This window comes from Marmota marmota, unplaced genomic scaffold, assembly GCF_001458135.2.
Source record: "Marmota marmota marmota unplaced genomic scaffold, marMar, whole genome shotgun sequence".
NCBI classification, from domain to species: Eukaryota; Metazoa; Chordata; class Mammalia; order Rodentia; family Sciuridae; genus Marmota; species Marmota marmota.
This window is the reverse complement of record NW_025999968.1, coordinates 652,814-675,838: the sequence shown is the minus strand read 5'-3', so window position 1 is coordinate 675,838 and position 23,025 is coordinate 652,814. Positions and strand designations below refer to the sequence as shown.

General features: G+C 39.5%; 1 protein-coding gene across 3 annotated transcripts; it reads left to right on the top strand.

The window, feature by feature from the left end:
• Window positions 1-710: 710 nt before the first annotated feature.
• Window positions 711-22,861, top strand: Poglut1 (protein O-glucosyltransferase 1). 3 transcript variants are annotated; one of them, XM_015478480.2, is made up of 11 exons: window positions 737-921; window positions 1,618-1,708; window positions 3,156-3,299; window positions 6,529-6,664; window positions 9,117-9,238; window positions 13,561-13,620; window positions 14,943-15,042; window positions 17,299-17,357; window positions 18,512-18,679; window positions 19,710-19,766; window positions 20,442-22,861. In XM_015478480.2, exons 1-11 carry the CDS (start codon window positions 837-839, stop codon window positions 20,596-20,598), a joined length of 1,179 nt encoding a protein of 392 aa, XP_015333966.1. In that variant the 5' UTR covers window positions 737-836; the 3' UTR covers window positions 20,599-22,861. The 3 variants fall into 3 exon arrangements, with proteins under 3 accessions (XP_048659221.1, XP_015333966.1, XP_048659222.1); XM_048803265.1 differs by lacking the exon at window positions 737-921 and adding an exon at window positions 979-1,164; XM_048803264.1 differs by lacking the exon at window positions 18,512-18,679 and having other exon boundaries at window positions 711-921.
• Window positions 22,862-23,025: the final 164 nt, after the last annotated feature.

Below are 23,025 nucleotides of genomic sequence, written 5' to 3'. Positions count from 1 at the left end.
GTGAATCTCCTGTTTTGTTTTGTTTTGTTTTTTAAAGGAGACCATTTAAAGACCAGTTTGATTACTGGTACCTAGGTCAAGTGACTTCATTCTGATTTGGTCTGGTCGGTGCACACTGCAAGAGCTCAGTCCAAATAATGGCTTCTTGTGAATTTTATTTAACACCACTGATTTTTTTTTCTATGCCTAAGTCACCCCACCTGTTATAAATTCCTATTACAAAGGGACCTGTGATAAACTATTTGCAATATTTGGAGATCTTGTTTTGTTTTTGCAGTTTGGGGACTAGAACCCAGGATCATTCTGCCTCTGAGCTACCTTCCCAGCCCTTTATTATTTTTTTATTTTGAAACAGGATCTTGCTAAATTGCTGAGGCTGGCCTCAAACTTTGGATTCTCCTGCATCAGCCTCCCTGGTCACTGGGATTGCAGCCATGCAAACTGTTCTATGCACATTCACATGCTCAACAAATCTAGGCTATTTAATAAGAAGCAGTTTGATATTGTGGAAAGATCAAGCCTAGGCTCAACGACAAGGCTTGGTTGTGCCACTGACTGTGAAGCTGTAGGAGCAAAGTACTCTCTGATCTTCAGTTTTCTGGCTGTAAAGAATATTTGTAATATGCTGTAGAATGGAAGGAATTGACGTTGTTGGAGGTGCTTGCCGGCCGGCGTGCGGGCGCCTGGTTTCCAGCTGGCATCTCCGCAGGCCTGCGCCGGGGCGCGCACTGGGGCCCCCTCTGTGCCGGGCAGCCCGCGCGTCTCCGGGTTGCGGAGCCGGTCGCCATCTTTGTGCGGGGCGGGGCGGCAGGGAGTCAGCAGCGGGTCGGCCGGCTATGGAGCGGCGGATCAGCGCTCGGCTTCGGCTCTGGCTGCTGTTGCTACTCCTGCTCCCAGTGCAGGGCCGCCAGAAGGAGTCAGGTGGGCTCCCGGCAGGGCCGAGTCTGCGGCTGGGCTCGGGCCTGGAGGCGCTCCCCCCGTGGCAGGCGTCCTAGAGGATGCTATGGCCGCTGTAGCGCAGAGTTGGGCAGCGGCCACCGGCGTCTTGAAGTGGAGAGAGTGGGTGTCTGGGGCTCTGCTTCTGCCCAGGACCCTGGCGGGCAACCCATCCCCGGAATGCTTGGTGATAGCGAGGAGAGGGAAACCCCTCTTCTCGCGCAGGAGGTATCGCCCGCGCTCGGCCGTTCTGTACCTCCTTAGAACCCACTGGGAGAAGCGGGTGGGTGGGCTGTGAGTGTGTGTGTGTGTGTGTTGTCAGAAGGGATGAAGGGAAGGTTAATGTCCATGACTTTTAATTGATCCTTTTTTTTATCGGACTCAATTTGATTAGAAGATGAGAGTCCGTGTTGCCATCCAGTTTACCCATAGCCTTCTGAATGAAGGCTGAGCATTAACCTCGTGGATTTTCCAATTTCTTGGACTCCTAATGGCCCCGTAAAGGAGCAGATCTGACTAAAGCGCTGGCGAGTTACAGAATCCTTCCTAGTGCTTTGTTTCAAAGAGTGGGATAGGAAGGGGATTTCTGAAAGTGTTGATCTTTTGTTGGCCCTGTCTGCTTACTGAAAGAAAAAAAAATGCTCAGAGATATTTAGTTGACTTTCATTTCGCTTTTTGAAGGTTCAAAGTGGAAAATATTTATTGACCAAATTAACAGGTCTTTGGAGAATTATGAACCATGTTCAAGTCAAAACTGCAGCTGCTACCATGGGTGAGTTCTTTGATGTGACTTTTGAATTAAATTCTTGTCAGAAGGTTGTACCCTACTGAGAGCTGGGTGGGAGTGGTGTATACCTGTATTCCCAGCGACTTGGTAGGTGAGACAGAAGGAGAACTTGTTCCAGACCAACTTACCCAGACTCTTGTCTCAAAATTTAAAAAAATAAAAACGGCTGGGGATGTAGCTTAGTGGTTGAGCACCTCTGGGTTCAATCCCTGGTAAGGAACAAAAAAAAAACCCTTGAGAGACTTTGGTTGCAATAGAGCAGAAAGGATGACTAAGGTGGTTCTCTTTAATTCTAAGGAGTGCAAATGCCCTGGCTCTGGAATGGGCCCTGTGGTCTCAGCATTACTTCATCCTGTGGAACATCCTGTGGAAATCATGAATCATGATTTCATCCCATGGATTGAAAATTTCTTGATTTCTGGGTCTATGTCTTATTTTTTGTTGCACCTCAGTAAGTGCACTGGATAAAAACTGTTGAAAGAATGCACATATTTATCAATGAATCCAATCATTAATTTCCTGTTGGTTACCTTTAATGTGTGCAAATTAGGACTGGAACTTGGTATGGTAGAAAGATAACTACATAAAAGATCTCAGATTGGTCATCAGCAGGGCGACTTCTCATTGTATTATTCTGACTCCTCAAATATTCACCTGATACTTATTGCAAACTTACTATGTACTGAGCTTCCAGGGAGATACAAAATAGTTTATTTTCTGTCAGGTTTTTAGAGCATGTGTATGGGCAGGGTGGGGGATAGACTGTTAGACTGTGAAACATGAACCATAATTTTTGTGGGTGTCCAGACAAAGGGATATATGTCAGTAGGTCTGCAGTGGCTGGGAGGACTTGGACATGACATAAACAGAGGACTATGAATTTAACAAGGAAGAAGCAGTCCAGATAGAGGGAAGAAGAAGAGACATTTACTTGACTATTAACTTTTTGTACTTTTGTTGTGTTTGATGCCTGCCCCCAACTGATGATTGAATCCAGAAGCAATTTACTTCTACATCCCTAATGCCCTTCCCCCACCCCCTGCCTTTTAAAAAGTTTTATTTTGAGACAGGGTTTTATTAAGTTGCTGAGGGTGGTCTTAAACTTGTGATCCTCCTGCCTCAGCCTTCCGAGATTGCTGTGCCACCATGCCCTGCAGGTTTGATGTTTTTTGTTTACCCATGGTACTTCTGGAGAAGAGAGTTGCTCATTCTTGCTCATTGCTTTTTTTTTTTTCAAAGGTGCTTAGGAATGAAATGCAGAGCCTCATACTTGCTAAGCAAGTGCGCTACCTCTGAACTACTCTCTGGTCCCTGACTCCTCTTTGCCTCAGTTTACTGTGTTCTCTAGTACTAAATGTAAATGCATTTGGGAAGTTCATGGAATGGTACTGCTTCTAGGCTGCTTTCCTTGACAATTCTTACTCCTTTCCAGTGTTATAGAAGAGGATCTGATTCCTTTCCGAGGAGGAATCTCCAAGAAGATGATGGCGGAAGTAGTCAGACGAAAGCTAGGGACCCATTATCAGATCATTAAGAACAAATTATACCGAGAATATGACTGCATGTTTCCCTCAAGGTAAGAGTTATGAGGTAGATGCATCTTCTGACCTTATTACATATAGGCCTACTTGATACTGCTTTTAGAAGCCCATTCAGGGTCCTGACAAGTGAATCCCTCCTTACATTTCCGGAGGACTGCTACCATGGGTGAGTTGATAAGCTCTTTCACATGCCTGGGAATTTTTCTTGCCAGTTCCTTTTTTTTTTTTTTTTTTTCCTTATTTGTACTAGGGATTGAACCCAGGGCATTTTACCACTGAGCTACATCCTCAGCCTTTTTTATTTATATATTATTTTGAGACAGAGCTTTGCTAAGATGCTTAGGGCCTTGCTAAGTTGCTGAGGCTGGCCTCAAACTTGGGATCCTCCTGCCTCAGCCTCCTGAATCATTGGGATTACGGGCATACATTACCATGCTCAGCTTCCAGCTCCTCTATTGAAGTCTATCTCCTCTCTCTTTATGAGGTTTGGGCACATCACTGGATATATTGGCTAAACTGTCCTTGCCCTTTCGTCTCTTCTGTCCCTGGCTAGAGTAGCTGCAGGACACAGGCTGATGGAACCTAGCAGGGGTGAGCTTGGCTGAAGGAGGAAGAAAAATATAGGTATTTACTGAATGTCTATTATGGACCAGGTACAGAGAGAACAGCTCACCTTTTTCACTGCTGTATAATGATCTAATATATGGATTTCTTTATTGGGACCTCTGCCAGTGAGCATTTAAATTATTTCTCACCATACTCCTGTTCCTCTGATATTTGGCTACCAGAAATAGCACTGCAGTGAATATTCTTGTACTCATACCTTGGAGCATTTCTATAAATATACATGTAAGCTAAGTTTTTAGAAGTGGAATAACTAAGTCAATTAATGTGTTTTTAAAATCATGAAAAATAAAAAATAAATTGTCCTTCAGAGAGGTTGTTCTTGATTGTCAGGAGCCACTCTGGACAGAAGCTATGTGTACACCTTTAAGTCCTGAGTAAAGGGGTACTGAACAGTTATTGCACCCTGCAATACATTGGGCTTTACCTCCACTCAGATAAGGAAGATGTTGCTCCAGGAGTGGGTGTCATCCAACTGGGCTGTATTACACCCACCTGTTCCTTCTAATCCTACCTCTTTGCCCTTTTGTGGATAGAATGTTCCATGGAACATCGCCTTTTATGTACCCTATATAAGAATAAAGACTTCCAGTGGCTCTGTAGGGATAATCATTTACATAATATAAAGGTTAGGATAGTACTTTATCCTAACTCTGTAAAGTACTTTATAAGCATTGCTTTCAGGACCCCTAAGGTCACAGAGCCGTTCCTGGATTTTGAAAAGGGGCTTCTGTGTGTTTGCATGCTTTCTTCACCATTTTCTTAAGTTATTGGAATAGTCAGATTTTGTGAACCCGGCGTTAGGTCGCCAGCATAGATAGATGGCGATACCTGTTCATATTTCTGCCGTCCTTGTTTCACATTCTCTGAATAGACCTTGTAGCCTTACCAACATTGTGTACTAGACTTTTTGATCTTTGCCAATCTGATTGGTAAAATCAGCATGTATTTTTTGACATTTCTTTCTTTTATTTTACAGTACTACGTATTGAACCCAGAGGCACTATACTACTGAGTCACATCCCCAACCCTTTTTATTTTTTATTTTGGGACAGGGTCTCACCAACTTACTGAGGTTAGCCTCAAATTTGTGATCCTCTTGCCTAAATTTCCAATTCACTGGGATTACAAGCATATGCCATTGCATCCAGCTCACATTTTATTTTCTTTCCCCACTTTTTAAAATTGGTGCATTATAGTTGTACATAGTGGGGGGATGACATTTTATTTTTAGTACTTTTGAGCATCTTTACCTATGTTTTTGAACTATTGGTATTTTTTTGTAGTCATTTCCTTATATATAAAATTATCTTAAATCAGTCATTTCCATGTGGCCAGAAAATTTTGATCAATGCTTGGAGTGCTGCCCTAGTGTGGTGCTGTTCAGGACCTTGAAGGATAGGGCAGAAACAAACTAAACAGTCTGTGTGTCTCCTCTTTCTTTAAAGAAATCCTCTGTGGATTCCTGAGACAGTTCAGTCAGGAAGTAATGTTACAGCCTTTGTGATTATGCAAACACTTCTTTCTGACTTAAAAAACTAATTTTAATAGTGTTCTGTATTTAAGTTGAAGATAATGAGGAGAGATTTTCTCTCCCCATAAACTATGACAGTTGTGATGGAAATAACATGGTGTCTGTGTTAGTTTTTCATGACTGTAATAGAATACCTGAGAAAATTAACTTAAAAAGAGAAAAGAATGGCGTGTCCCTTTCTTTAATGGAGGCTGCTCTCTCTTAAATATATTATATTTCAGAGATTTCAGTCCATAATCAGTTGGCCCCATTGCTTTTGGGCCTGTAGCAAGACAGTGTATCATGGCAGAGAGTGTGTGGTGGAGCAAATAGTTTGCCTTAATGTGTATGGGAAGCAAAGAGAGAGAGAGAGAGAAAGAGATGGATATGGTGTTCCAGTTTCTTTTAAGAGCACACCTCCCAAAGACCTAAAACCTCTCACTGTACCCACTTTTTATAATTCTCTTAATTTTCCACTAACTCCCAATAGAGCCAAGTTGACGACCAAGCGTTTAGCACATGGGCCTTTGTGGGGCCTTCCAGATTCAAACTATAGCAGTGCCTTTGTGAGAAGCAAAGCTCAGGAACACAATTAGAAAATTAGCTCTTCCAGTTCCTATCAGAATGTGTACCTTTCCTAATAATTAACTAATCCATAAAAGGGAAATAAAGAAAAATCTGGGAATGAATAGAGGAAAAGTAGTAGAAGTTGCAATCATATTCCCTTCAAAGATTATTTATTTGGAAAATTTTATTACGTGTTGTAAGCCGGAATAGCTTAACTAGGGATGATAATTTACACAATATAACTTTGTAAAGTACTTCAGAAGCATTGCTTTCAGCAGGCTGGGGTTGTTGCTCAGCGGTAGAGCGCTTGCCTAGCATGTTTGAGGCACTGAGTTTGATTCTCAGCACTGCATGTAAATAAAAAAAATAAAGTCCGTCAGTAACTTTAAAAATATTAAAAAAAAAAAAAAAAAAAAGCAGCAGCAGCATTGTTTTCAGGACACTTTGCAGTAGGCTAATGATCTGAACGCTGGTTTGTCTCATTTTGAAGTATGACTGGGACCCTTTATCCTAGACTCTGCAGACACTACTCTGGTGACTGTAGTTTTTCTCATTGACAGATGTAGTGGTGTTGAGCACTTTATTTTGGAAGTTATTGGGCACCTCCCTGACATGGAGATGGTAATCAATGTACGAGACTATCCTCAGGTTCCTAAATGGATGGAGCCTGTCATCCCAGTCTTCTCCTTCAGTAAGGTAAGCGCAAAAAGAGCCATAAGGGAGGGGTGGAGGGTGTTCCTTTAGAATATGAGAAAAGATCATCGTCTTGTGGCAGAGTCTAGTGGGTAATAGTAAAGATGACCCCTGAGGTCCAAGAGTGGGTTCTCTGTCCCCGTAAGTTCACAGTGGTTGAGCAATAAGACAGAGAAGATGGAGTTGAGGATCCGTAAATAATGTAAGATTGCTTACATGTCTGTGTGCTAGGGATGGAGGCAAGGGAGTAAGAGGCCTGAGGAAACTACAGGGCATTGGAAGTAGGGCTCAGAAATCTTACAGAGAGCCAGGCGTGGTGGCACATCCCTGTAATCCCAGTGACATGGGAAGCTGAGGCAGGAGAATCTCAAGATCAAGGCCAGCCTTGGCAACTTTGTGAGATCCTGTCTCAAAAGCAAAGAATGGTTGAGGATGTAGTTCAATGGTAGAGTAACTTTGGGTTCAATCTCTAGTGCCACCACCTCCTGCCCCCACCTCCCACCCCCGCCAAAAAAAAGCAGGGCACAGTGGCACATGCTTATAATTCCAGCCACTTGGGAGGCTAAAGCAGGAGAACCACAGGTTTGAGACCAGCCTCAGCACTGTAGCGAGATCCTCAGCAATTTAGTGAGACTTTATCTCAAAATAAAAAAACAAAAAAGGACTGCAGATGTAGCTCACAGGTAAAGTATCCCTTGTGTTGAATAACCAGTACAAAATAAATAAATAAATAATAGTATGGGGGAAGAGTGGAAAGTGGATTTAGGAAAACCCCATGGATTTTTAAAAAGGAACATCATCTCTGACTTGGTTTTTCCAAAGCAGAAGGACCTTTTATTCTCACTTTTTTTTCTTTATCACAGTTTACTTTCTCTCTAGACTTATTTATTTCCTGTGTTGCAAGTGGGCTGAGGCCACATTTTGTATTGCATTGTCCATGGTTTAGCCTCATTTCTCAAAAGTGCTTGGTCTCATTGTTTGTCGTGAAACTCTTCAAGAAGAACAGATAGAGGCTCCCATGTAAGTCAGTAAGGACTTGGTGTCTATTATTTTTATCTGTTATTTCTGTGGATAATAAAGTATGACCATCAGTATACTAACTTTCCTTTTATCTTTCCTCCCTTCTATTTTTTAAAAACCGATTCGTAGTTTCAAAGGGAGGGATTTTAATATGTTAACTTTGTAGTTAATTATGTAGCTTCCATTGAATAGCTGTTATGTGGAAGTGCTTGATGAATTACTTAATATTTTTAAGTATTTAAGAGAAGTTAAACAGCATATTGCACATGTAATCCCAATGCAGAAATAGTTGTTAGAGGTTTATCAGTGACCAGATATTAACAGAAATCATAAGAAGTAACAAATGAAGGGCTGGAGTTATAGCTAAGTAGTAGACCACTTGCCTAGCATGTGTGAAGTGCTGGCTTTGATCCTCAACACCACATAAAAAATAAATAAAGATATGTGTCCATCTACAACTAAAAAAATATTAAGAAAAATAACAGGTGGTTTCAAACTTTCTTCAGAAGATGTGTGATTATACTCTTATCTGCCCATTGGTACTTCTCACCCTGATCAGTGAGTAAATAGCTGAGGATTTACTGTCCAACCATGTGAGCTTAACTGTGTCAGGAACCACTAGCAAACACTTATTAAATACTTTCTAATTGCTGGACACTGCCCTAAGCTTGTATTAAGACACTTTGTGGGGCTGGGGATGTGGCTCAAGCGGTAGCGTGCTCGCCTGGCATGCGTGCGGCCCGGGTTCGATCCTCAGCACCACATACAAACAAAGATGTTGTGTCTGCCGAAAACTTAAATAAATAAATGTTTTTTAAAAAAAAAAAAAAGACACTTTGTATTCAAAATCAGCCTAAAAATAGAGAGTATTATTGATATTTTCACAATACAATGATGAAAAAACTGAGGCAGAGAGAGATTAAGTAATTCGCCTAGAGTTGTAAAGCGGTTGAGGCTGCATTCAAACTCTCACAATCTGTCCCAAGAGCCCACACTCTTAATCATTGTACTGTATTTCCTGGGTTTTACTCTCAAAGGACCCACTGGAAAATAACAAAGAACTGGTAAGGCCGTGTAAACTCCAAATGTAATAGCAGTAAAATGATGAGAGAAGTAGGTAGATTATTTCCTTAAAATAAAATCTTAACAGTATGTATATCTCCTCTACAAAAAAACAGAAGTTTGAGGAACTGAAAAAGTTGACCTTTAATATTATTCTAAATTCTGGGCTATGGTGATCCTGTGGATTTTAACCCATGGTCACTTTTGCCTTGTAATGTCTAGGGTGTGGACCTTGCAGACTAGGGGAAATGTATCTTTGGCAAGTGGACACTACAGCAGGGCCTTTGTCTATATCTCATGTCATGAATGCAGTTTGCTTCTTCTTGCTCTGTTCCAAGACTTACTTAGAATGGCCTTTCTGTTTCTGTTGAAGACATCCGAGTACCATGATATCATGTATCCCGCTTGGACATTTTGGGAAGGGGGACCTGCTGTTTGGCCAATTTATCCTACTGGTCTTGGACGGTGGGACCTCTTCAGAGAAGATCTAGTAAGGTAGGTCCTTTAGAAAGGTTTTGTATTTTTCTCTTTGTGGGTTTTGTTGAAATAAGCAGTAGAGCTGAGTGTAGTGACACATGGCTATAAACAGTATAGTATAACTAAGTTTTTTACTTTAAAAAGATTGACTTTTAAGTTAAAAATAAGACTGTTCATAGTAAAAGCAATTTTGTGTACATATAAAAATATACATGTCTAAAGAAATTGCAGAAGAATCTATCCTAAACTGTCAGCAGTGCCTCTGTGGGAGAGATTACAGGACCCTTTTATTTTGTTTTAAAATATTTCTGTACTTTAAAGATCTCAAGAGCAAATTACTTTCATAATAAGAGAAAATGAATAAACATATTGTAATGGGAGAACACAGAAAATATTTGGAAGAGTATAAATGTACTTGATAATTTAGGCAGGTATGTGGGAGCATAGTTATCCTGTAGGTATCTCAAGTGCAAGCTTATTCCAGATCTTCTCTGTTCATGACTTAAACATACTTTGGCCTGTTGATATCTTCCTTCCATGGTTTTGGTTTTTAGATGGATCTCATCATCCAAGCCATAGGTATTCCTTTATTCCTTATCCAGCTACATTTCACAGTAATAATGATTCAGTGTAGGTGCTTTTTTCCTTTTCTTTGTTTTTTATTTTATTATGTTTTGTTTATTTATTTTTGCAGTACTGGGGATTGAACAAAGGGATACTATACCACTAATCTACATCCCTGGCCCTTTTTAAAAATTTTGAGACAGGGTCTCATTTAATTGCTCAGGCTGGCTTTGAACTTGCAATCATTCTGCCTCAGCCTCTCAAGTCCTAGGGATTACGGGCGTGTACCACCATGCCCAGCTAGCATAAGTTCCTGAGGAACTAATATGACAAGTGTGCAAAGATGTACATACTAGGATGTTTACTCATATGTTTCTTAGAGTGAAAAGTTGGAAACTACCGTTGGGTATGGTTGCACATGCCTATAATCCCAGCAGCTGGGGATGCTGAGGCAGGAGGATAGCAAGTTCAAAGCCGGCCTCAGCAATTTAGTGAGGTCCTAAACAACTCAGTGAGACCCTGTCTCTAAATAAAATATAAAAAAGGGCTGGAGATGTGGCTCAGTGATTAAGCACTCTTGAATTCAATCCCTGATACCAAAAAAAAAAAAAAAAGTTGGAAACTTTTCAAACCTATCAAAAAGGGATGACATGAATTATGTCATGATTCTAAAATGGAATACTATGAATGAATGGAAAGGCAGGGTAGAAAAAGGAGTTAAAAAACCAGGACTCTGGATTCAAATCTTGGTCCTGATTAGCTGTGTGACTCTGATCAAGTTGCTCCTCTCAAGGTGCTCGCCTGTAAAAAAGGGGTAATAAAACCCACTTTAACTGGGTGCAATTGCACCCAGTTTATAATCCCAGTTTAATTCAAGGCCAGCTTGGGCAACTTAGGGAGAACTTGTTTCAAAATAAAAAACAAAAAGGTTGTAGCACAGTGGTAGAGTGCCCCTGGGTTTGATCCTCAGTACTACAATTAGTTAATTAAACTCATGTTATAAGGTTGTGGGAATGATTTGATATACATAAAGCATATACATAAAACAGTATCCAGGACATAGGAAGTATAAGTGTTGGTTATATAATTATTGATCATATATTTTTATATATAAATATATATACATGTCTAAAGAAGTTGCAGAATAAAAAACTGCAATTTGGTTATATAATTATTTTATCATATATGGAATGACTTATTATACAAAGTAAGGTTTATCAGTCTTGGCACTATTCACATTTTGGACTTGATAATTTAATTCTTTGTTATGGGAAGCTGTCCTATTCCTTATAGGATGTTCAGCAGCATCTCTTGCCTCTACTCACTAAATGCCACTAGTAATCTTCCAGTTGTAATAATCAGAAATGTCTGTGGGCCCTGAGTAAGGATGGAGAAATAAAATCACTCCAAATAACAGGTGTGGCTCAGTGGTTGAGGGTTTACCTAACATACAAGATCCTGGATTCAATCCGCAGCTCTGCAAGAGAAAGAAAAGCATTGATATAGAGAAGTGTGATTGAAAAGAAATTCTTCACTAGTACATTATATTCTTACCTGTGGGTAGAGAGAGTCCAAATGAATTTTTACTTTTATCTTTTTCAGTTAGAATTTAATATAATGAACCTGTCATTTTTCCACAATAAAAAAAAATCTAGTGCTATGATGTTCATATTTTGATGGGAAGAAGTATGAGGAGAAACAAGAGATAGTTCTGGCATTGAACTGGAGGATCAGGTAAAGGTGATCTAGCAAGAAAGAACTAGAGGAGAAGCTGGACATGGTGGCACACGCCACCATGTGCCACAGTCTGGCTGGGCACAAATGCCGCAGTCTGGCTGGGCACACAATCACGAGCCACCACACAGCTTGTAGATTCAAACAGCAACTCTTTATTCCCGAACTCACACCAGCCGTCTACAATCATGTTCTGGGGAAATCCACGTTCTCTGCCCAAATCCACCTCCACTGGGCTTCTATCTCCAAAAATATACTGTCTGAATCCCGTGAGAACTCAAGGGGAACTTAGGCAGCAGGATACGCCCTATTCCCAGCAGGAATAATCTTAAACCTTAAACCTGGAACCTAAACTGGGAACGCCCTAAACCCGATTATGTTAAACCGGGAACACCCTAATCCGCCCTGGTCCTTGAGCAAGGTCACCTACATTCAATGTCACTGCAAAATGTCAGCAACATGGGGTAAGCTGGCAAGGAAATTGTCATACCTACTTGGCTAATGGCTCCCAGCAACCATGTGACTCAGGAGGGTGAAGTAGGAGTATCACAGGTTTGAGGCCAGCCACAGTAACTTAGTGAGACCCTAAGCAATTTAGCAAGATCCTGTCTCAAAATAAAAAGTAAAAAAAAGGACTGGGAATCGTTAAGCACCCCTGGATTAAATCCTGGTGTCAAAAGAAAAGAAAAGGATTGGGGATTTGGGAATATTACTTAGTAGTAGAGTGTCCCTGGGCTCAATTGCTAATGCCACCCCCCACCCACTCCCCCACTTCCCACTCCTCCCCCCCCCAAAGAAAAGGAAGAAAAGAAAAAAGAAAGGGTTAGAAAATGAGCCAGATTAGCTGATGTTAGAGGTCTGAGGGCCTGGGAAATAATGAGAAATGCTCTCAGCTGAGCAAAAGTGAATTCCATGATACTAGGTATCAGAAAAGAACCTACATCCTGTGTTCCTCCATTCCTGTAATATAGTTCACCAATCTCTCATTCACTCAGCCTTCCTCTCCTTTTTCAGAGATAAGTACTGCAGTCTTCTGTGCAAGGACAGTTCCTATGAACAAAGTCAGAAATGATGCAGCTGAGTAGCAATTTCAGCAAGAAAGGCTGGTCATGCTAATGTGTACTGAAACCTGAGTTTCAGGAACTTTATCTTTCTAGAGCATTTCATACAGCTGTAATAATACCAGGGTGCTTTGCAAATGTCAGTAAATCTGTTGACACCTACACCTCCAAAACATGAAGTCAGGGAGTGAATTCCCTTTCATTCAATTTCTAATGTTCTTCTCAGTTTTCTTCATGTTAATTCTATCAATAGCATTGTTAAAGTAGAGAGTAAATCCTCATTGTGTCAAACAGCCCCCAACGTGTCATTCAGAGTTTGGGAGCTTTTTTTTCCTACCAAGTTAATGTTGTTACTTATTAACAGGGCAGTAGACATGTAGATATTCCTGGCGAGCCCCTCCAGAAGAGTGAAATGATAAAAAAAGGGATGGTAATATCATTCAGGAGTTTTTCTTTTTTCTTTATCTTTTGTTTTGTTTTTGTTTTTGTTTTATTTTTGTTACCAGGGATTGAACTCAGGGTGCTTAACCCCTAAGCTACATCTCCAGCCCTTTTTTTTTTTTTAATATTTATTTTTTAGTTATCGGCAAACACAACATCTTTGTTTGTATGTGGTGCTGAGGATCAAACCCGGGCAGCACGCATGCCAGGCGAACGCGCTACCGCTTGAGCCACATCCCCAGCCCTCTCCAGCCCTTTTTAAAATTTTTTTATTTTGAGACAGGGTCTTGCTAAGTTGCTTAGGGCCTCCATAAGTTGCTGAGGCTGTCCTTGAACTTGTGATCCTCCTGCCTCAGCTTCCTGAACTGCTGGAATTACAGATGTGTGCTACCATGTCCAGTGAGATTTTTCTTTTGAGTACCCTTGATCAGATTTATTTAAAAATATAAAGCCCTGAACTAATTTTTAGACATGGTTAAAACATATCCTTATAGAGTTGAGAAAAAAAGCACAGAAACTAATCAAAATCTGTGTTTTTAGGTCAGCAGCACAGTGGCCATGGAGAAAGAAAAATTCCACAGCATATTTTCGAGGATCAAGGTGATTATATTTTCTAATCTCTTATAAAAATTGCTCCTAGCAGTGTGTGATATATAAGTAATCTTGAGGGCATGATCCCAAGGGAAAGGGGAAAGCTAAAATAATTAAGAAATAAATGTAGAAGCCTAGAATCTTAGATTGAGAATTATTTGCCCAAATCACTCTTCATTTAACTGAAATTCAAAGAAGTAAAGTTCCTCCAGTAGTCATTCAACAGATATTTTTAGAGTGCTAAGGCTGTGTTGGACACTGATTATATGATGTTGAAAAGAAGATGAATGTCTTCTTGTTTGCAGTTTCCTGGGAGTAGCCACTATCACTCTGCTGGTTAATGAAGAGCAGGAGTCAAGTCTCCCTACTACCTTTTCGTCAGACCATGTGGCTGCCAAACAGTGTTTAATAACATAGACTGAGGCTGGCGAAAATGGAGAAGGAAGTAGAGAGAAGAGAGAAATGGAAAAGGGAGCTTTGTTCAGCTCCATATCTCCAGTGCCAAGAACAGTAACTGGCACGTAGATACACAGTAAATATCTGTGATGCAGATGATAGGGAAGACCATGAAGGGAGAAAGGTTTTGTAGCGTATGTGGTGTGTATCAGAGATCGTACTCTAGCCACTCTCCTCCTTGCTTTGGAAGTGGACTTCAGTACGCAGATGGGCCCACTATCCCTGCTTACTGTCTCTTACCAATTTCTCTGGTTCTCAGCTCTTGAGAACACAGAATCTTCACTTGGAGACTGTATCTGGGCTCCAAGAATTTTAGGACTTCCTTAAAATTATATAGAGATATGTGATTTTTCAGATTCTCAGGGAATCCATGACCCCTCATATGTCAAGCCTCTCTGCTACCTGTACCATAACTAACACTTTTTCTACATACAGTCTACATACAAAAAACTACATAAGCCCTGGACTTTATAGAGCCTACAGAACAAAAGTCATGTAGCTATTTTGGTGAGTGGTGATTACCTAGTTACATAGTTCTGAATACTAGTAATTATAGAGGCTATGAGAACCTTCCTGAAAGGGAAGTCATTCCCTGGGAAGTAGCTATAGTGACCAGAACAGCATGTCCTTAGAGACCAGATGTAAGCAAAAAAGGGCCAAATACTTCCTATCCCTAAAGGATAAAGTGGGGACAGCCTGGACCACATAGGTGCTGCAGTACTTAGAATGCCCTTCCCCACTGTCACAGAAACCAGTGAATTATACATCTGTGCAGACACCCTTTACATGGGTTCTAATATTGCTTACCTTTGAGATATTGGGGACAGTATTATGGTCCATGGCACATAGTTTTATGTCTTGTGTTTCTTTTATAGGACAAATCCAGAACGGGATCCTCTCATCCTTCTATCTCGGAAAAATCCAAAACTTGTTGATGCAGAGTATACCAAAAACCAGGCCTGGAAATCTATGAAAGTAATCAGCAATCATCTGAATAAAACTATAGCAGTGAATGTGCTCACCTAAAGAACATTGTCGACTGGGTAGAATTTGAGATTAGGTTTCCTCTCAGTGGTGAGATGAATGTAGAGAAACTTTCATGAACCAATATTAGCATATCTATAAATTCTTCTTTTTCAAACCCACCTTGCTTTTCTGGCCAAATTATTCCTAGCATAATTATATTACACTACTTTAAAGGTTTAAACCAGAGTTTGGAAGTTTCTTATGAAAAAGGCCAGATAGCAAATATTTTGAGTTTCATAGATCATAAGGTTTCTGTTCTTATTATTCACCTCTGTGGCAGGATACTCTACCACTGAGCTACAATCCCAACCTTTTTTATTTTTTATAATGAGATAAAGTCTTGCTAAATTGCTGAGACTGAATTCAAAATTATGATCCTTCTGCCTCGGCCTGCCAAATTGCTGGGATTATAGATGTGTAACACTACAGCTGACACATAAAATATTTTTCTTTTGTTTTTTTTCCAACCACTTGAAAATATAAAAATGTTTAGTTCCTGGGTTCTACAAAGCCAAGTAGTGGGTTGGATTTGGGCTGTCAGCTGAGGTTTCCCAACCCTTGGTTTAAACCAGTGATTAGCTACTGTGACTATAGTATAACCAGAGGGCCTAAACAATGAGTCAAATGAATCAAAATCTTTGGGAGTCTAGGGATCTTCATTTCTTTAAAATTTCCCAAATAATTCTAAGGCAAAGCCAGACATTGGGACTTTATTAGTTTAGAATCCATCTGTGTCCTTTTAACTACGACTTCTTGCCTTAATTAAAGATCTGAAAATCCTATTATTTTCTCACTTGAAATTTCCATATACTATATGAAGATGCTCTGAGAAAAAGATTGAATGGGCCAGGTGTCATGGCATACACCTGTAATCCCAGTGACTCAGAGGCTAAGGCAGGAAGATTGCAAGTTTGAAGTCAGCCTCAGTAACTTTTTGAACCCCTGTCTCAAAATAAAAAATAAAAAGGCTGGAGATGTGGCTCAGAGGTTAATTGCCCCCTGGTTAAATCCCTAATACCAAAAATAAATAAATAAAATTGAAACTTCTTAAGGAAAAATCAAATGTATTCAAGATGTTATATATTATTTGACACAGTTTCTTTTTTTTTCTCTCTTTCAGTACTGGGAATTGAACCCAGGGGTGTTGTACCACTGAACTACATCCCCAGTCCACCCCATGCCCCCCCCCCTTTTTTCTTGGTATTGAGTCTTGCTAAATTACCCAGACTGGCCTCCAGTTTGCAATCCTCTTGCTTCTATCTCCTTAATAGCTGGGATTACAGGAATTAGTTACCACCTCTGGCAATCTGATATAGTTTCAATTAATAGGAACTAATGAATTTAAGAAATCTGGTCAAATAATAAAAATATGAAAGAATGTATTCTGCACACAGTTTGTTAGCATCTACTGTGGGGGGCAGCAAAAGCACACAGACTTATTGCCCTCGTACATTTTACTATCTTCTAAGGAGGGTGGAATGTACATAGGGGTCCTAAATCAAATTCCCTGAAAGGCCAGCAGGTGATGTAAAGGAGTCAGAGAGAGCACTAACAGCTCCATTTGATTGCTGCCAAGTGGGAGTGGGAGTCCAGTTTGCCAGATACTCCTTTTTATTTATTTTTTCCTAAGAGAAGTTGGAGATCTGGATTTTTCGTGAAGTATCCTGCCACTATAAATGGTGTCAATTTTTTAAAATTATTTTTGTGGTATTTGGGATGATTCTAGGGGCACTCTACCACTGAGCTAATTCCCCAAGCCTTTTTAAAATTTTATTTTGAGACAAATGATCACAAAGTTGCCCAGGCTGACCTCAAACTTGGGATGTTTCTGCCTCTGCCTCCTGAATAGCTAAGATTATAGGCATGCACTGCCGTGTCCAGTCAGTTTAAATATTTATTTAAAAATATATTCCATGCCCCCAAATTATCTTCTGTGTGTGTAATTTACACAGAGTGAAATGTGCTATAGGCCATGATTAAAACCTTAGCATTTCTACTTAGGGCCAGTGATCCTGAGCAAGTCTCCCAACTCCTTTAAACCTTAGCTTCCTCATCTGTTTAATGAGATAATAATACCTCCTGAGTATGTTTATTATGAGGCTTAAGTGAGATTATGTTGAAGAAATGTTTTACAATGCTTGCTCCACATTGGTTGCCCATAAGTGCTATTCCTACTAATACTAATAACTTCCCTTTCACATAAAGGATACCTTGGGAAAGCCAGCTGCTAAGGATGTCCATCTTGTGGATCACTGCAAATACAAGTAAGACTTCTAAAACTCCTGACTCTTGGTTTCCATTTTTCTTTTGAAACAGCTTTACTTTGGGTAAGAATTGTAATACTAATATCTAGCATTGATTCATTTAGCTGCCTTTTACTGAGGGCCTATGTGCACTGACCTGAGTTCTACGCAGGGACTGTAGAGAGGAATGAAACATGTTTCCTGCTTCCAGAGAACTTGCTGTTAGTTAAAGTGATGGGTTTACCTCTCCATATCCCTCTGACCCAATAGTTGACATTAGATTGAATATTTATCAGGGTAATAAATATATTGAGGGGTTGGCGATGAAGCTCAGTGATAGAGTATGTACTTACCATGCGTGAGGCCCTGGGTTCCCAGCACTGCAATCAACAAACTAATCAATCACTAATATAATGAAATTCTAGGACTAGATATTAGTTGAACAAGTAAAGGCTCAGAGGAGGATAACTGGGGGACTCAAAGGTAAAAATGCTGGTTATATGCTCAAGGATAACTATAGTGTAAGAGCAACTCTGGTTGGAGACAGGAGTGCAGGTGTGAGAAGCGCTGAGAAGAAAGTGTTATAGTCTGTGACAGCAGTTTTCCAAGGAGTGTTTCTTTGAAGATGGATTAGGTTAGACTTGTTCTTCTCCCTAAACTTCAGGGTACTATCCAGGAAACAGGGAGTGCCTTTGACCAGAGGGGGTATACTGAAGGAAAAATAGGGCTTTGGGGGTCATGACTATAGAGATATTATACCCATACAGAGAAGCGTGTGATATTTTTTTTCACTCTTGATTTTTGATTTTTATCATTGAACATTTCTGTATTTTCTCAGATATGTCCAAAATCAACATTCAAAGATATTCAAAATCCCTTCTGAACCTATATTCAGCCGAGCTTCTGAACCTATCTAGCTCTGTCTGGAGAAGGTATTCCCCCTTTTCCCGTACCCTGATATTCTCAGAGCAACCTGTAGTCCCAAGCCTGGAAAAGCAGGCTGTTTGTGGAAACCTTATAGGGACATACTAATAATGTGTTCTTGAAAACTGAAAATGAAAAGGGAAAGGAGAGAATCATAAAAGGAGAAAAGGGAAGGAGGGAACAAGAAAAAGGTCATATTTGTGGCAGAATATAAAGAGTATCAAATATATTTTGCATTTTTTCCCCCGTAGGTATCTGTTTAATTTTCGAGGCGTAGCTGCAAGTTTCCGGTTCAAACACCTCTTCCTCTGTGGTTCACTTGTTTTCCATGTTGGTGATGAGTGGCTAGAATTCTTCTATCCACAGCTGAAGCCGTGGGTTCACTATATCCCAGTCAAAACAGACCTCTCCAATGTCCAGTAAGCAGCTATCCTATCATTTGCTTCTAAGTTGCCAAGGCTGGCCTCAAACTTGTGATCCTCCTCTCTCAGACTCCCAAGTCACTGGGATTACAAGGCATTTACTCTTCTGTTTTCATCTCTTGGTGCTGGGAATTGAACCCAGGGGTACTTCACCACTGAGTTACATCCCTAGCCCCTTTTTAAAATTTATTTATTTTGAGACAGGGTGTCACTAAGTTGCTGGGGCTATCTCAAACGATTGCAAGTGACCTCCTGTCTTAACCTTCTGAGTCACTGGGATTACAGGTGTGCATCACTATGCTTGGCATAAGGAATTTACCCTTGATGAATTTTTTCAGTAAAAGCTTTTTCCCACCTTTTATTTGGTTTGCATATATTGTATAGTGGTTATAGTGTCTAAGAATGCTGTAAGTGGGATTTAAATTTGAAAAGTGCTTTAATCCTGGTTCCAGTGTATAACATGTAGACAGTACAAAATAAAAAAAAGCTCTAATCTCTCAAAAGCTAAAGATAGGGATATTTGATCTTGTTATATTATCAACATTGTTTCAGATATAGCATGAGAATTGACCCCGGTGAAGCTTAGGCAAATTTTCTCTTGATGGGATGAGATTGGAGAAGGGCCAGAAATGTGGACCCACTTCTATCTCCTAGGGACTAGAAGAAGAATTTGGAGACAGGTTGGAAGTTTTCACTTTTGATTTCTTATTTATATCTGTGAACATTTCTGTTTTTTCTCAATTATGTCCCAAATCTATAATAGGCTGCCTTTTATATGTATGTGGGCTTGCTTTAAAGAAATATTCCACGGGCTGGGGATGTAGCTCAAGTGGTATCGCGCTCACCTGGCATGCATGCGGCCCAGGTTCGATCCTCAGCACCACATACAAACAAAGATGTTGTGTCCGCCAAAAAAAAAGAAAGAAATATTCCACTATCCACATATCTAGAGATCAAGCTATGATTTTTCTGACTTGGTACTAAGTTTGGTGTACATTTTGAGTTCAAATAATTATTTTTCTTTTAGGGAGCTGTTGCAATTTGTAAAAGCAAATGATGATATAGCTCAAGAAATTGCTGAAAGGTAAATTCTTTTCATTTTCCCTTTTCTTACTTTATCATCCCCATTTTTCCATAGCTAATGTTATCTGAATATTATCGCCATATGATATCTGTATATCAGCCTTATCGTACAGAGATAATTCAGAGTTAAAACTCTCCAGAGGAGGGGGAAAACATATCCATACACTAATATGCCCCAAACTTTATAGAAATAGATTGGAATCTTTAAGGTATTTCAATAAATACTTTTTATGATCCGTGACTTTTTTCTTTTTCTTTCCTTTTTTTCCCCCAGGCCTGGGAATTGAACCCAGGGACAATTTATCACCAAGCTACATTCCCAGCTCTTTTTTTCTTTTTTGAGGCAGGGTCTCACCAAGCTGCCAAGGCTGGCCTCAAACTTTTAGAGCCTGCCTTGGCCTCCTGAGTTGCTGGAATTATAGGCATGAACCATTTTGCCTAGCTGTGATCACCAGCTATTAATGTGTTTGTTTTTAGGGGGGAAAATGTTATGTTGTATTGATAAATGCAAATATATATAGATATGATGGCTATAGGATTGATTCTGAGGATCAAATTAATTAAATTCATGTAAAGTACTCTGAACAAGTTTTGGCATAAGATAGCTTATTAACATGTAGGCTATTATTAAGTTAAGTTCTGTGTTTCAAAATGTTCTTGTTAATCTTTCCTCTAGGGGAAGCCAGTTTATTATAGACCACTTGCAGATGGAAGACATCACCTGTTACTGGGAAAACCTCTTAACGGAATACTCTAAATTCCTGTCCTATAATGTAACAAGAAGGAAAGGCTATGACCAGATTGTTCCCAAAATTTTGAAAACTGAACTGTAGTACTCATCATAGGACAAGAATCCTCCCTATGGCAGCAGATCTGCTATCCTGTGGTAAGAAGCTTACTATGAGTGTGGCACCTATACCTTGAATACCTTTTATCAAGCCAAACATCTGATTTTCTTTATCATGCTGCACCCAGAGCTACTCTTAAGAAAGATCTAAAATATGTGTAATACAGAGATGTGAAGAGTTCAACTCTGTCTGAATAAGGACCCGGAATCATGAAATGTGGATTTTGAATTGATTCTACTTTCATTTTCTTATGATCAATCACAGAGTGTGCCTCAGATCATCTACATGTATATGTTCATCACTGTGAAAATGACTGTGTCCAGGAGAGATGCACTTTGTTCCATTTTTTTGGAACATAAAATTGAGCATTTGGAACTAGTACAACTCATTTCTGCAGTTCTGATATTATTCTAGACTTGATAACTGTTGCTTTATTTTAATGTAGAAACCCTATGGGATTTGTGAAAAATACCTGGGGTTCATTTTCTGAAAGTTCAAGGAAGCAGCAGCTGTGCTGTGCAATGATATAGGAGTTCTGTTTTGTAAAAGCATAAACTGTTTGGTACTCAGGAGGTTTCTATAATGCCACTCAAGAGGGGCTAATAACATGAGTAATTATTGCAATTGGATTTTAAGTTCCCATCTTGTGCCTTTATGCCTTTTTAACTGTCTCTTTAAAGAGCAACAAGAACAAAAAAAGACAAAAAATTCCTAATAAAGTTAGGAAGTAGTCCTCACACTTTAAGGAACTGTGCTTGGTTGAATAACTTTTATCTTACCGTTTGCACACTTTCGCATTTTTCCTTCTTAAGTTGACAGCAGCAGGGTTATTGATCAACAATGTGCAGAGACCACAAGGAGTTTCCATATGGGAATACATCATTATGTTGGTAATTCAGAGCATTCACCTTTTACATTTACTTATATATAGGAGATATTTGTTTTGCAAATCATTGTTGGAGTCCTTTCTCATTTTTTTCCTTTTTTGAAAAAGACATTTGGGCCAGGTACAATGCCTGTAATCCCAGCAAATCAGTAGGCTAAAGCAGGAGGGTCATAAATGCAAGCCAGCATCAGCAACTCTGTGATACTCTGTCTCAAAAACTAAAAGGCTAGGGATATAGCTTAGTGGTAGAGTGGCCTGGTTTCAATCTGCAGTACTGCACAAAAATAAATAAATATATAAATAAAATAGGAAGAAAATTTTCTTTTGTTTTTATTTATTTATTTATTTATTTATTGTGGTACTGGGGATTGAACCCAGGCACAGTCTATCTCTGAGCTATATCCCCAGCCCTCTTTATTTTATTTTTGAAACAGGGTTGCTAAGTTGCTGATTCTGGCCTTGAACTTATGATACGCCTGCCTCAGCTTCCCATTTTGTTGGAATTACAGTTGTGTGCCACCACACCTGGCCTTGTTGTCTTTTAGAATAGGAACTAAAGCTTCATTTCTCTGGGAACACTTCCATTTTGTTTCAAGTTGCAGCTCAAACACCTTCTCTTTGAATCCTTTCTTTCATTCTTCTAGGCAAGGGTTACCATAATTTTTTTTTTAATTTATTATTATTTTTTTATTGGTTGTTCAAAACATTACAAAGCTCTTGACATATCATATTTCATACATTTTAACCATAATATTTTGCTTATGCCTGCATTATATGACATCACATCGTACCATAATTACTTGACTATTTCTCCTTTTGGGTGGAAATCATGTTTTACACATCCTGATGTCTCTACTGTCCAGCACAGTGCCTCACACAGAGTAAATACTGAAGTGTTTGAAGGATGGATGGATGGGTGGATATGAAGACATTTGGCTTTACTAGATTCTATTTATAGATTGCCCAGCCATTGACTCCAAGGGGGATTGAATAAATTTTTTAAAAATTATATCAATACCAATCCTCACTTGCCCTCCAAAGAGTCAACTAGGGCATCTTTGTCTTTACATACAGCAAATTACTCATATTTTATACTTGTTCATCTGTTTACCTCAGTGTTGATTGTATAAGGATGATGTATAACAATGGGTAAAGTGTATGTTTTGAAAATATTTGTATCCCCACAACTTTTGAAGTTTGTTGTCATTAATACTAGCTCAGACCCAAACTTACCCTTTCCTCTTCAAAAATTCATTTTCTCTATTTGTGGAAAAGGCTTTTGTTGTGTATAATATAACTAAATGTAATATATGTAGCAAGGATTATATATGTATATATTTATATATATGGCAAGGATGTGTGTGTGTGTGTGTTTGTGTGTGTATGTGTGCACTTATTTATTTTTTCAGGAGCAGTACTGGGATTGAAACCAGGGGCACTTTACCATTGAGTTTCTTTTCCAGTCTTTTTGTTTTGAGACAGAATCTTGCTAAATTTCTGGGGCTGGCCTCAGATTTGTGATCCTT

What these genes read in the sequence shown, in the direction of transcription:
- Poglut1 (XM_015478480.2), top strand. Translation starts at nt 837, where the DNA reads ATGGAGCGGCGGATCAGCGCTCGGCTTCGGCTCTGGCTGCTGTTGCTA. An exon ending in AGGCCTGGAAATCTATGAAA is followed by an intron (nt 15,043 to 17,298) that starts GTAATCAGCAAT and finishes TTTCACATAAAG; the next exon opens with GATACCTTGGGAAAGCCAGC. An exon ending in GCTCAAGAAATTGCTGAAAG is followed by an intron (nt 19,767 to 20,441) that starts GTAAATTCTTTT and finishes TCTTTCCTCTAG; the next exon opens with GGGAAGCCAGTTTATTATAG.